The sequence below is a fragment of the Hemitrygon akajei genome, chromosome 8 (genome assembly GCF_048418815.1).
Source record: "Hemitrygon akajei chromosome 8, sHemAka1.3, whole genome shotgun sequence".
NCBI lineage: Eukaryota > Metazoa > Chordata > Chondrichthyes > Myliobatiformes > Dasyatidae > Hemitrygon > Hemitrygon akajei.
In genome coordinates this window covers 125,361,034-125,374,846 of record NC_133131.1, presented here as the reverse complement: position 1 = coordinate 125,374,846, position 13,813 = coordinate 125,361,034, and the positions used below count along the sequence as shown (strand labels likewise).

Here is a 13,813-nt window from a genome sequence, read left to right as displayed (position 1 = left end):
GAACCTTTGAAGTATACCCAATAACTTGGCCTCCACAGCCACCTGTGGCAGTGAATTCCACAGCTTCACCACACTCTGGCTATAGAAATTCCTCCTCATCTCTGTTCTAAGTGGACCTCCATCTATTCTGAGGTTGTGCCCTCCAGTCCTTCACTCCCTCCATCATAGAAAACATCATCTCCACATCCACTCTATCTAGGCCTATCAATACTTGACAGGTTTCAATGACATCCCTCCTCATTTTTCTGACCTCCAATAAGTACAAGCCCAAAGTCATCCAGCACTCCTCATACCATAACCCTTTCATTTCCGGAAGCATTCTTGTGAACCTCCTCTGGGCCCTCGACAAATCCATAATGTTTTTTCTTAGATAAGGAACCCAAAACTGCTCACAATTCTCCAAATATATTCTGATCAATGCATTATAATGCCTCAGCATTACAGTTTTGCTTTTATATTCTAGTGTTCTTGAAATTAATGCTAACATTGCATTTGTCTTTCTAACCATTGACTCAACCTGACAAACAATATAAAATGTAAAGTGGACACAACATTAACCCATGCGGAACTCCACTAGTCACCAGCAGTCCATAATTTCTGATCCCCTTTATTCCCTCTTTTTGTCTCCTGCCAGTTAGCCTATCTTCTAACCATGCGTTCCTGTAACACCATGTTCTCTTATATTCTTAAGTAGCCTCATGTGCAGCACCTTGTCAACGTACCTATGCAGAACCCCACGCAAATATCCCCCGAATATTTGCCACATTTCCCTGAGAACATCTGCTCCCAATTTATGTTTCTAAGTTCCTGCCCGGTAGCTCCATATTTCCCCTTTCTCCAATTAAATGTTTCCCTAACTTGTCTGTTCCTATCCCTCTCCAATGCTATGGTAAAGGAGATAGAATTGTGATCACTATCTCCAAAACGCTCTCCCACTGAGAGACCTGACATCTGACCAGGTTTATTTGCCAATACCAGATCATGTACAGCCTCTCCCCTTGTAGGCTTATCTACATATTGTGTCAAGACACCTTCCTGAACACACCTAACAAACTCCACCCCATCTGAACCCCTTGCTCTGGGGAGATGCCAATCAATATTTGGGAAGTTAAAATGTCCCACCATGACAACCATGTTATTATTACACCTTTCCAGAATCTGTCTCCCTATCTGCTTCTCAATGTCCCTGTTACTATTGGGTGGTCTATAAAAAACACCCAGTAGTTAGTGACCCCTTCCTATTCCTAACTTCCACCTACATGGACTCCTATAGAAGGATACCTTTAATGGACAGGCATGTAATAAACAAATATTGCCAGAAATGCTTATTGATACAATCAATACAGACAAGATAATATGAAGGTTATAGTTCGAAATGAAGCCCTAAGAGAGACATTAGACTGTATAAGTGCACAGATCGGTCTCCCTAACTGCTCCTCGATGTCCCTGTTGCTATTGGGTAATCTATAAAAAAAACACAGTAGAGTTATTGACCCCTTCCTGTTTCTAACTTCCACCCACAGAGACTCCGTAGACAACCCATCCATGAATTCCATCTTTTCTACAGCCATGACACTACCTTTGATCAACAGTGCCACAACCCTACCTCTTTTACCTCCCTCACTGTCCTTTCTGAAACATCTAAAGCCTGGCACTCTAAGTAACCATTCCTGCCCCTGAGTCATCCAAGTCTCTATAATGGCCATAACATCATAGCTCCAAGTACTGATCCATGCTCTAAGCTCATCTGCTTTGTTCATAATACTCATTACATTAAAATAGACAAATCTCAAACCTTCAGTCTGAGCGCGTCCCTTCTTTATCACCTGCCTATCCTCCCTCTTACACCATCTCCAAGCTTTCTCTATTTTTGAGCCAACCGCCTCTTCCTCCATCTCTTCAGTTTGGTTCCAACCCCCCAGCAATTCTAGTTTAAACTCTCCCCAGTAGCCTTAGCAAACCTCCCTCGGATTCAAGGGCAACACGTCCTTTTTGTACAGGTCATGCCTGCCCCAAAAGAGGTCCCAATGATCCAGAAATCTGAATCCCTGTCCCCTGCTCCAATCCCTCAGCCACGCATTTATCCTCCAATCATTCTATTCCTATACTCACTCTCACGTGTCACAGGCAGTAATCCCGAGATTACTACCTTTGTGGTCCTGCTTCTCAACTTCCTTCCTAACTCCCTGTAGTCTGCTTTCAGGACTTCCTCCCTTTTCCTACCTATGTCATTGGTACCAATATGTACCACGACCTCTGGCTGTTCACCTTCCCACTTCAGGATATCACGGACATGATCAGAAATATCCTGGACTCTGGCACCTGGGAGGCAAACTACCATCCGCGTTTCTTTCCTGCATCCACAGAATCACCTGTCTGACCCCCTAACTATAGAGTTCCCTATTACTGCTGCCTTCCTTTTTCTACCCTTCTGAGCAACAGGGCCAGACTCTGTGCCAGAGGCACGGCCACTGTTGCTTCCCCCAGATAGGCCGTCTCCCCTAACAGTACTCAAACAGGAGTACTTATTGTTTATGGGGACTGCCACAGGGGTATGCTCTAGTTTCTGACTCTAGCCCTTCCCTCTCCTGACTGTTACCCACTTATTTGTCTTGAGACCCCGGTGTGACTCCTTGCCCATAGTTCCTCTCTATCACCTCCTCGCTTTCCCTGAACAAACGAAGGTCATCAAGCTGCAGCTCCAGCTCCCTAACCTGGTCTCTAAGGAGCTGCAGCTTGATGCACCTCGTGCAGATGCGGGCCCCAAATATTCCACATCTGACACCCAGTACAGAACACTGGCCTCACAGAAAATTTTCCTGTTTCTATTCTTCACAGGTAACCTACTTCACCTCGACACATTATCGCCGAAGCCCCATTGAACCAAAGGCCTCCTACTCTGTCCACCTCTTCTCTGGCATCCGCTCTGTAAAGCTGTTTCCTTTTCAACTTTTTGCTCCGCTCTAACTCGCTGACATCCCTGCGCTTGCGCAGTCATCCCTTGATCAAACTGCCGAAGAAAAAACTGTCTCCTTTTAAACTCTTTGCACTGGTCTAACTCGCTGACGTCCACGTGCTTGCGCAGTTGTCCTATTGTCATCATGTGTCCCCAAGTACCCTGAAACATCATCCTTAACAATGGACTCCAAACCTTCCCAATCACAGAAGTCAGGCTAACTGGCCTATTATTTCCTTTCTTCTGCCTCCTTCTCTTCTTAAAGAGTGGAGCTTCCTCTTAGTAATAGCAACCACACTCACTTCAGTTCCCTGACATACTCGAAATTCTGGCATACTGCTAATATCTTTCACAGTGAAGACTGACACAAAATACTTACTAAGTTCATCTGCCATGTCTTTGTTCCTCAATCGTACTTCTTCAGTGTCATTTTCCAGCAGACTCTCTTGCCTCTTGTATCTGAAAAAACTTTTGGTACCCTTCTTCAAATTATTGGCTAGCTTGCCTTCATATTTCATCTTTTCACACCTTATGTTTTTTTAAAGTTTTAAAATCTTCCCAATCCTCTAACTTCCCACTAGTTTGTTCTATATTAGGTGCCCTTTCTTTTGCTTTTATGCTATCTTTGACTTCCTTTTTCAGCAATGACTGCAGCATCCTCTTTAGAATACTTCTTTATCTGTGGGATACATTTATACTGTGCCTTCCAAATTGTTCCCAGAAATTCCAGCTATTACTGTCCTACCATCATCACTGCTAGTGTTCCCTTTCAATCAATTTTGGTTTGCTCCTTTCTCATGCATCTGTAATTTCTTTGATACATTTGACTTTAGCTTCTCCTTGTTAAACTGTAGGGTGAATATTATCACATTATGATCACGTCTCCTGTGGTTTCCTTTACCTTCAGCTCCTTAATCAAATTTAGTTCATTACACAACACCCAATCCAGAATTCCCTTTACCCTTTGCCTAATGTTTATAGATCCATGAATGTTCCAAATGGACACAAGATCAATGTAAGAACATTTATAAATTCAATTCTAAATCTATTCTCTAATGTGAAAGTAAACCAAATTTAAAATTGTATTGTAAAGAACCTGTGACATTTATGCACATTGGCATTTTCAGAAGCTTGCTCAATTTGCAATAACATTTCTGTGTAAAGGAAGGTGACTAGCTTAGCCTTGCTATTTAAAAGTAAAGAAGGCATGCCAAGAAACCTCCAGTGGTCTTGGAAGCTACATGATAAAGGTAACTCCAGAAGGGTGCTTCTATGTTTTTGGAACATATACAGCAGGTTGATGGACAATCAGAAGAAACCCTGGAAAATACTCTCACAAGTATATTCAGATGTTCTAATGTAGAGAGTACAAGGCTCAAGTAATTGTTCCTTTTGACAGTGCCAATTATCTTCTTTCTACTATCCACAGAAACGCCAACTTGTTTCCCTCTGTCTGCATAAACTTATACAGCAGTTGTTAATGAAATATCGGATCCCAGCAAGATTATAACAGCTAGAATAAGAATATCCCCCAACAGCTGCCTGCTTCATCACACAGCAGTAATCAAAAATCTTAACAGCTCCTACCATAATGAAAAGCTTAAACACATATTTCTCAAACAGACCTCTGCTCCCTAACCACCAATCTCCCTAACACCTGCATCACCATGATTCTGAAATTTCCATGTATTCCAGAGAATAGATCAAGTCAATTTAATAACATTAATTTTTTTTAAAAATCTAAATGTCCATGCAACTTACTGTAGTCCATAACATGTTGAAAGGGCCACAGAGCTTTGAGCATTTCCTTGAATTTTGCCATGGTAATAACAGTGTTCTCCTCCCTGTAATTAAAATGAATCAGTGTCACAATGCATTGCACTCTGCAGATTTGAAGATTTCACTGTAAACGAAACTAAAAAAAGCAGTATCATAGAACAGCTGAAAAGGTATTTATATATTTTTATGGCATTTTCCAGATTAATCCAAGTAACAGATTCAGTAGTATAAATCTCACTTTTTTTCCCAGTGTATAAGAACAACCTTCCTGAATGCATAAGAAACAGGTAATCAGTAACTCCATCTTAGCCATTGCTTATACAACATGGAACCACACAGCATAAGAACAGACCCACTCTGTGCCAACCGTGACTAAACCAAACCAATCTGCAATACATGATCTAAACCCTTTCCTACATGTTCATATGCCCATCCAAACGCCTCTTAAATATCACTATCGTGTAGACTTCGACCACCACCCAATACTCTCTGTGCAATAGAAAATCCTAACGCACACATCTTCTGTAAGCTTTCCCTCTCTCACCTTGCCTGTTACATCTTCACCTTGGGAAGAAGAGCATCTTTCTGAACGTCAGAGTTACAAGATTGTTTGATTTGGGAAAATGAGAAATTTCAGGAGGGATCCACCTTATCCTATAAGGTGCAATACTAATAAAAGACAGAGCTAATGAATAAGGAAAACGAAAACCATCCGTGTTCCCCTCATCTGTGTGTATGTATAAAACAAAGCCATTGCATAAGTAGAAAATTTAAAGACAAGCTATGAAACATTAGTTTGCTGAGAGCATCCAGCTCAATGCTATGTTGAGAACAGAATCCTAATATCTAGAAAGTGCACATTTTCTCAACCAACTTAAACTCTTTTGACAAATAACCACAGTATCAAAAGGATGAATGTGAATCTGTGGTAAACTATGTATACCTGTCTGGACACGCCCCTCTGCTGACTGCTCCTGTGGTATAAAGGCGATTGGAGGCACTGCTCCTCCCTCAGTCTCCGAGATGCCGTGCTCCGTTTTGCTGCTAATAAAAGCCTATTGTTCACCTCCCGTCTCCGAGAGTTATTGATGGTGCATCAGAATTACAGTGCATAAATCAAATATGCTGTCAAACTGTGCAAGCCATACATAAAATTCTTGTTAAGATTTCATCAACCATACTATTGACGGATTTATTGCATAGTCATTGTCCCCAATTGGTACATGGCTAGCAAGAGTTCAAGTTAGATTCCAGTTAATAAGGCCAAGACCTCCCTCAAAGTGAAAGTGCTTCATGGTTCCAATCAGTGGTTTTGCAGTCTTTATAAGTCTTTGCAGCTGACAAGAAGATGTGATAGGCCAGTAGGGGAAAGCAAACACTTTGATTTTTCCATTGTTGGTCTGGAGGCCTGAGAAGATGGACCAGCTAGAAAGAGAAGGCGTACACCCCAGAAGTAGTACACAAGTCAAACTATCATTGGAGAGGATAGTAAATAAGCTCATTGAGTCAAGCCCCAGACAGGGTTTCAGTGCTTTTCAGGATCTTACCTCTATTGCCAAAGTCAGAGAATACATCATCAAATTCTAACTCCTGACATTCTCTTGCAATAGAGGCTGACATGTAACTGCTGTCAGGAACAGCAACCCTCAGTGTCTCCGATGAGCAGCAGTGCAGAGGTGGTGGATAAAATGATTATATCTAGCCCCATTCCCTTTCACCTTAATTCCAGAATCTCTTCCAATTTATATCTTGTAAATGGCAAACACCCATTTCTTACATAGACCCATTTAGCTTCACCATAAGCACAACTTTGAGACTACCCCTTTGAACTACCCCTACATGCCTGGGAAGCAATAGCTGGACAAGTAAGCAGTGAACAAAAGTAGCGTACACGAAGTCATACTCATGGCATAAGATGCCCTTAAATTGAAGGCAAGATCGGCAGCTTGGAATGAGTGGTCTGCAATCAGAGAATAGATGTAACCAGCATAAAAACATGGTTGCACACAAGTTCTACTTCAAAGGATTCAGAGGAGGATTTCAATCAGGCAAACTGCAGAAGCTGCTCACAAAATGCTGGAGCAATTCAGTAGGGCCAGTTACATCTTTGGAGGGAATAGTAGGGGAGGGGAGCCAGTGAAAGGAGGAGTGTACAGACGATGGGCAGATGAAGAAGATGGGGGAAAGGAAAAGAGACGTGGTGATGGGGGCCAGGCAGATTATGGGGAGAAAGAAAAGAATTAGAGCATTTACTGGAAGTTGGAGCATTCAATATTTATGGTGCCAGGCTGTAGGTTACCCATGCAGAATATGAGGTGCTGTTATCTTGACTGCATCATTGTCCATTTCCCTCTATAGATGCTGTCTGAGCCACTGAATTCCTCCAGCATTTTGTGTGTTGCTCCAGATTCCAATATCTGTAGTGCAGTAGTGAGAGGTTGAAGATGTCCCTGAACATATCAGCCCACTGGTTGGCACAGGTTTTCTGTGTCTTGCCAGTACACTATCGGGACTTGATGCCTTACAAGAGTTCACCATCTTGCAGGATGTTCTGAATCAGCCTCTGAGTTGGAGCTCACAGGGTCACCAGATATTGTGGGGATTCACACAGGTATAGTGGTATTCTTCCTTTCAAAGCATTCATAAAAGGAGTGCAGCTCATGCGGGAGTGAAGCATCACTGTCACTTGTGCTGTCAGGTTTCACCTTATAGAAAGGAATGGGTATGCAATCCCTGTGGCAGTAGTTCTACATCTGATTGTGTCTCTAACTTCAGCAGCAGTTGTGAAGTTACAGACACCATTATCATAGCTTGGTATGGCAACTGCTCAACTTGCGACCACAGAAATGGCAGACTGTTGTGGACACAAAGTAGCACGTGATGAAAACCAGCCTATCCTCCATGGACTGTTCACACTTCTTATTGCCTCAGAAAAGCAGCCAACATAATTACAATATGATTGAGTTCAACTTGAAAATTGATACGGAGAAAGCAAAGCCTGAGGTAGCAGTATTTCAGTGGAGTGAAAGAAATTACAGTGGTATGATGGAGGAGTTGGCCAATGTAAATTGGAAGGAGATGCAGACAGGAATGACAGCAGAGCAGCAATGGCATGAGGAAGGTGCAGGATAGATGTATTCCAAAGATGAAGAAATACTCAAATGGGAAAATAGTACAACCATGGCTGACAAGGGAAGCCAAAACTAATGTTAAAGCAAAAGATAAAGCATACAACAAAGCAAAAATTAGTGGGGAGGCAGAGGTTTGGGAAGCTTTTAAGACCCTACAGAGAGCAACTAAAAGAATCACTAAGAGGGAAAAGATGAAATATGAAAGCAAGCTAGCAAACAATATCAAAGTGGATAGCAAAAGCTTTTTCAAGTATGTAAAAAATAAAAGAGAGATGAGAGTGGATATAGGACCGCTAGAAAATGAAACCGGAGAAAGAATTATTGGGGCAAAGAGATGGCATATGAACTAAATGAGTATTTTGCATCAGTCTTCACTGTGAAAGACATGAGCAGTATGCCAGATGATGAAAGGTGCAAGCGAAGAGATAGAAGTGAGTGCAGTTACTATTATAACAGAGAAGGTGCTGAAGAAGCTGAAAGACCTAAGGGTATAAAAGCCACCTGGACAAGATGAACTTCATCCTAGCGTTCTGTAACAAGTAGCGTTAGAGATTGTGGAGGTGGTGGTAATGATCTTTCAGAAATCATTGGACTCTGGCATGATGCCAGAGGACTGGAGAATTGCAAATGTCACTCTACTCTGAAGAAAGGAAATTATAGACCAGTTAGCCTGACCTCAGTGCTTGGGTAGATGTTGGAGTCAATTGTGAAGGATGAAGTTATGAAGTACTTGGTGACATAGGACAAGATAGGACAAGGTCAACATGGTTTCCTTAAGGGAAAATCTTGCCTGATGAACCTGTTGGGAATTCTTTGAGGAGATTACACATAGGATAGATAAAGGGGATGCCATGGATGTTGTGTATTTGGACTTTCAGAAAGTCTTTGACAAGGCGCCATACATGAGGTTGCTTACCAGGTTAAGAGTTCATGGTATTACAGGAAAGTTACTGGCATGGTTACAGCATTGCTGATTGGTAGTGGCATGGTTACAGCATTGCTGATTGGTAGGAGGCAGTGAGTGGGAATAAAAGGATTCTTTTCTGTTCGGCTGCCAGTGACTAGTGGCGTTCCACAGGGGTTAGTGTTGGGACCACTTCTTTTTATGCTATATATAAAAGATTTAGATGATGGAATAGATGGCTTTGTTGCCAAGTTTGAAGATGATACACAGATTGGTGGAGGGGTAGGTAGTGTTGAGGAAACAGGTAGGCTGCAGAAGGACTTAGACAGATTAGGAGAATGGGCAAGAAAGTGGCAAAAGAAATATAATGTTGAAAGCTCCATGGTCACGCACTTTGGTTAAAAAAATAAATGTGCAGACTATTTTCTAAATAGGGAGAAAATCCAAAAATCTGAGATGCAAAGGGACTGGGGAGTCTTTGTGCAGAACACCCTAATGGTTAACTTGCAGGTAGAGTCGGTGGTGAGGAAGGCAAATGCAATATTAGCATTCTTTTCAAGAAGTCTAGAATACAAGAAATGTGATGCTGAGGTTTTATAAGACACTACTGAGGACTCACCTTGAGTATTGTGAACAGTTTTGGGCTCCTCATTGAAGAAAAGATATGCTGGCTTTGGAGAGGATTCAGAGGAGGTTCACAAAGATGATTCCAGGAATGAACGGGTTATCATACGAGGAACATTTGATGGCTCTGGGTCTGTACTTGCTGGAATTTTGAAGGATGAGGATTTATCTCACTGAAACCTTTTGAATGTTGAAAGGCCTATACAGGGTAGATGTGGAAAGAATGTTTGCCATGGTGGGGAAGTCTCAGTCACAGCCTCAGGACAGAGGGGCGTCCATTTCAAACAGGGATACAGAGGAATTTCTTGAGCCAGAGTGTGGTGAATTTATGGAATGTATTACCACAGGCAGCTGTGGAGACCAGGTTGTAAGGCACAGCTCCATGAGATCTTGACTGGACACGGTATCAAAGGAAATGGGGAGAAGGCAGGGCAGTGGGACTGAGGAGAGGATTAAGGATCAGTCACGATTGAACAATGGAGCAGATTCGATTGGCCAAATGGCCTAATTCTGCTCGTATATTTTATGGTCCTATAATCGTAATCAGGGACCCAACCTATGCTGCACATTCTCCATTCTGCCCCCCTTCCATCAGGTAGAAGATACAAAAGCCTGAAAACATGTACCATCAGGCACAAGGACAGCTTCTATCCTAATATTATAAGACTATTGATCAACAAGACGAACTCTTGACAAAACAGCGCCTCTTTCACCTCAAATGGTTGAGGAAGGTTGGAATGGGCCCCAGATCCTAAGAACTTTCTACAGGGGCACAATTGAGAGCATCCTGATTAGCTGCATCACTGCCTGTTATGGGAACTGCACCCCCTTTAATCACAGGACTCTGCAGAGAGTGGTGCGGACAGCCCAGCACATCTGTAGTTGTGAACTTCCCATGAGTCAGGACATTTACAAGGACAGGTGTGTAAAACGGGCCCGTAGGATCACTGGGGACCCAAACCATCTCAACCACAATCTATTCCAGCTGCTACCATCCGGGAAGCAGTACCGCAGCATAAAAGCCAGGACCAACAGTCTCTGGGACAGCTTCTTCCACCAGGCCATCAGACTGATGAACTCACACTTATTTGAGTGTACTCTATATTACATTGACTGTTCTATTTATTATAAATCATTATGATTGCACATTACGTCTGCATCTAAATGTGCAATGTAAAGATTTTTACTCATGTATGTGAAGGATGTAAGAAATAAAGTCAATTCAATTACAATTTACTTTGTCATGGCCTTGCTCCTTCCTGTCTGCCTGCACTGCACTTCCTTCCATCCATAACATCTGATCTGCATTCTGTTATTGCTTTTCCCTTGTACTACTTTAATAAACTGACTTGATGAGATCAAGCATGGTGCTTCCACTGTATCTTCAAACATGTGACAATAATGAACAAATTTGCCTCATTTTGCTAAGCATGCTGCAATCAGGACAGAGACTGGGCTGAGTGAGGGTTCTGATATGGTGTTCAGGGATTTAGACGCAGATACAATCAGGAGTGTGGAAAACAAGATGAGTGGATGGAAAAACTCATTGATTGCTTTGTAGGGATGTCTGCAGAGACATGCAGTTTATTTAACTAGCATCTTATTTACAGAAGTCTGCACAAGGAACATTAAAAAGTCAAATTGATCCTTCCATTAGAGCCTGAGAATAGAAGGATTTTTACAGCAAAGACAGGAAGATATCAGGAGAATATCAGACCTGGACTGAAAATAGCAGGGAGTTAAATGTCAGCAACGTGACCTGAGACTCACTTTATTTCACAACCGTAAATTATTTTGAACAGGTTCATTGAGCAATGATGGGTTTAGAGAGGACAGGTTAAGTAGTAAATGATTTACGAGAGACTGGACTAAACAATAGAAATACTTGGAAAGTCAGTTGGGATTTAGGAGGGTTGGTATGAGCAAGAAGCTAAAGGAGAACATGGAGCAATCAGTCTCGAGGTCCAATTCTGTCATATAAATGTTCATGGTCATATATCATTTGAGCATCACTTGTCAGAAAAGTCTGGAGCCACTACTGCTGGCTTCACTCCAAGTTCTAAAGAAGAATTTAGATTATAGATCATAGGTACAAGCCCCTCCCCTCTGTGTGCCCATTCAAGTGCCTCATCCTTACTCTTAAACTCGATTACTAAGCGATGAACAGACAGACAGACATACTTTATTGATCCCGAGGGAAATAGGGTTTTGTTACAACTGCACCAACCAAGAATAGTGAAGAGATATAGCAATATAAAACCATAAATAATTAAATAATAATAAGTTAATCATGCCAAGTGGAAATAAGTCCAGGACCAGCCTATTGGCTCAGGGTGTCTGACACTCTGAGGGAGGAGTTGTAAAGTTTGATGGCCACAGGCCGGAATGACTTCCTATGACGCTCAGTGTTACATCTCGGTGGAATGAGTCTCTGGCTGAATGTACTCCTGTGCCTAACCAGTACATTATGGAGTGGATGGGAGTCATTGTCCAAGATGGCATGCAACTTGGACAGCATCCTCTTTTCAGACACCACCGTCCGAGAGTCCAGTTCCACCCCCACAACATCACTGGCCTTATGAATGAGTTTGTTGATTCTGTTGGTGTCTGCTACCCTCAGCCTACTGCCCCAGCAAACATGATAGCACTGGCCACCACAGCCTCGTAAAACATCCTCAGCATCGTTCGCCAAATGTTAAAGGACCTCAGCCTCCTCAGGAAATGGAGACGGCTCTGACCCTTCTTGTAGACAGCCTGTGTTCTTTGACCAGTCCAGTTTATTGTCCATTCGTAGCCCCAGGTACATGTAATCCTCCACTATGTCCACACTGACCCCTTGGATGGAAACAGGGGTCACCAGTGCCTTAGCCCCCCTCAGGTCCACCATCAGCTCCTTAGTCTTTTTCACATTAAGCTGCAGATGATTCTGCTCGCACCATGAGACGAAGTTTCCCACCGTAGCCCTGTACTCAGCCTCATCTCCCTTGCTGATGCATCCAACAATGGCAGAGTTATCAGAAAACTTCTGAAGATGGCAAGACTCTGTGCAGTAGTTGAAGCCCGAGGTGTAGATGGTGAAGAGAAACGGAGACAGGACAGTCCCCTATGGAGCCCCAGTGCTGCTGACCACTCTGTCTGACACACAGTGTTGCAAGCGCATGTACTGCGGTCTGCCAGTCAGGTAATCAATAATCCATGACACCAGGGAAGCATCCACCTGCCTCACTGTCAGCTTCTCACCCATCAGAGCAAGGCGGATGGTGTTGAACGCACTGGAGAAGTGAAAAAACATGACCCTCACAGTGCTCACCGGCTTGTCCAGGTGGGCGTAGACACGGTTCAGCAGGTAGGCAATGGCATCTCAACTCCTAGTCGGGGCTGATAGGCGAATTGGAGGGGCCAACATTCTAAGTGTCTTCTTCACCACATCTACTGAAGCAGTGAACTGTATATTCTCAGGTCCCTCTTTTCCACAACACTCATCAGTGTCCAGCCATTCACTGTCCAGTTCAGAACTTTAACCCTTGGTGCTACTCTATTTTTCATTTCTATAGGCATCGGTTAGTCTCGTGAGACCATGGACTTGCGCCTTGGAAGGTCTGTGCACTCCTGGGCAGTGTTTTATGGAAGACTGGCAGTTGCCCAAGCTGCAAGCCTTCCCCACTCCACGCCACCGATGTTGTCCAAGGAAAGGGCACTAGGACCCAAGCAGCTTGGCACCACAGAGCAATGTGTTGTTAAATGCCTTGCTCAAGGACACAACATGCTGCCTCAGCTCAGACTCGAACCAGCGACCTACAGATCACTAGACCGATGCCTTAGCCACTAGACCATTTCTATAACTATTTTAAATTTGATACAATTGTGGTCTCTGGACCCAAAGCGCCTCTTAACTGCCAGTTCAGTTACATGGTCTTCCTCGTTCCCTGAGAGGAGGTCCAGTATTTCTTCCCAATACTGTAAAACGTGCCTTATGAACGAGTTCTTAGAACCACAGAACCATAGAACACTACAGCACAGTACAGGCCCTTCAGCCCTCCAAGTTGTGCTGACCCATATAATCCTTTAAAAAAAAGTACTAAACCCACACTACCCCATAACCCTCCATTGTTCTTTCATTCATGTGCCTGTCCAAGAGGCTCTTAAATACCCCTAATGTTTTAGCCTCCACCACCATCCCTGGCAAGTCATTCCAGGCACTCACAACCCTTTGTGTAAAAAACTTACCCCTGATGTCTCCCCTAAACTTCCTTCCCTTAACTTTGTACATATACGCTCTGGTGTTTGCTATTGGTGCCCTGGGAAACAGGTACCAACCACCCTATCTATGCCTCTCATGATCTTGTAGACCTCTATCAAGTCCCCTCTCATTCTTCTACGCTCCAAAGAGAAAAGTCCCAGCTCTGCTAAACTTGCTTC

At 43.1% G+C, this 13,813-nt stretch overlaps 1 protein-coding gene across 9 annotated transcripts in view; it reads right to left on the bottom strand.

Annotated features, from left to right (window-relative positions):
- The window catches only part of adam22 (ADAM metallopeptidase domain 22), a 309,560-nt gene that overhangs the window by 200,300 nt on the left and 95,447 nt on the right, over positions 1 to 13,813 (bottom strand). For 8 of the 9 annotated variants that reach the window (XM_073054560.1, XM_073054561.1, XM_073054562.1 and 5 more), the window contains exon 5: positions 4,718 to 4,800. The exons of the other annotated variant lie outside the window; for it this stretch is intronic. In XM_073054560.1, the coding sequence (XP_072910661.1) occupies positions 4,718 to 4,800 (83 nt within the window). The remainder of the gene's footprint in view (positions 1 to 4,717; positions 4,801 to 13,813) is intronic. 9 annotated transcript variants of the gene reach the window in all.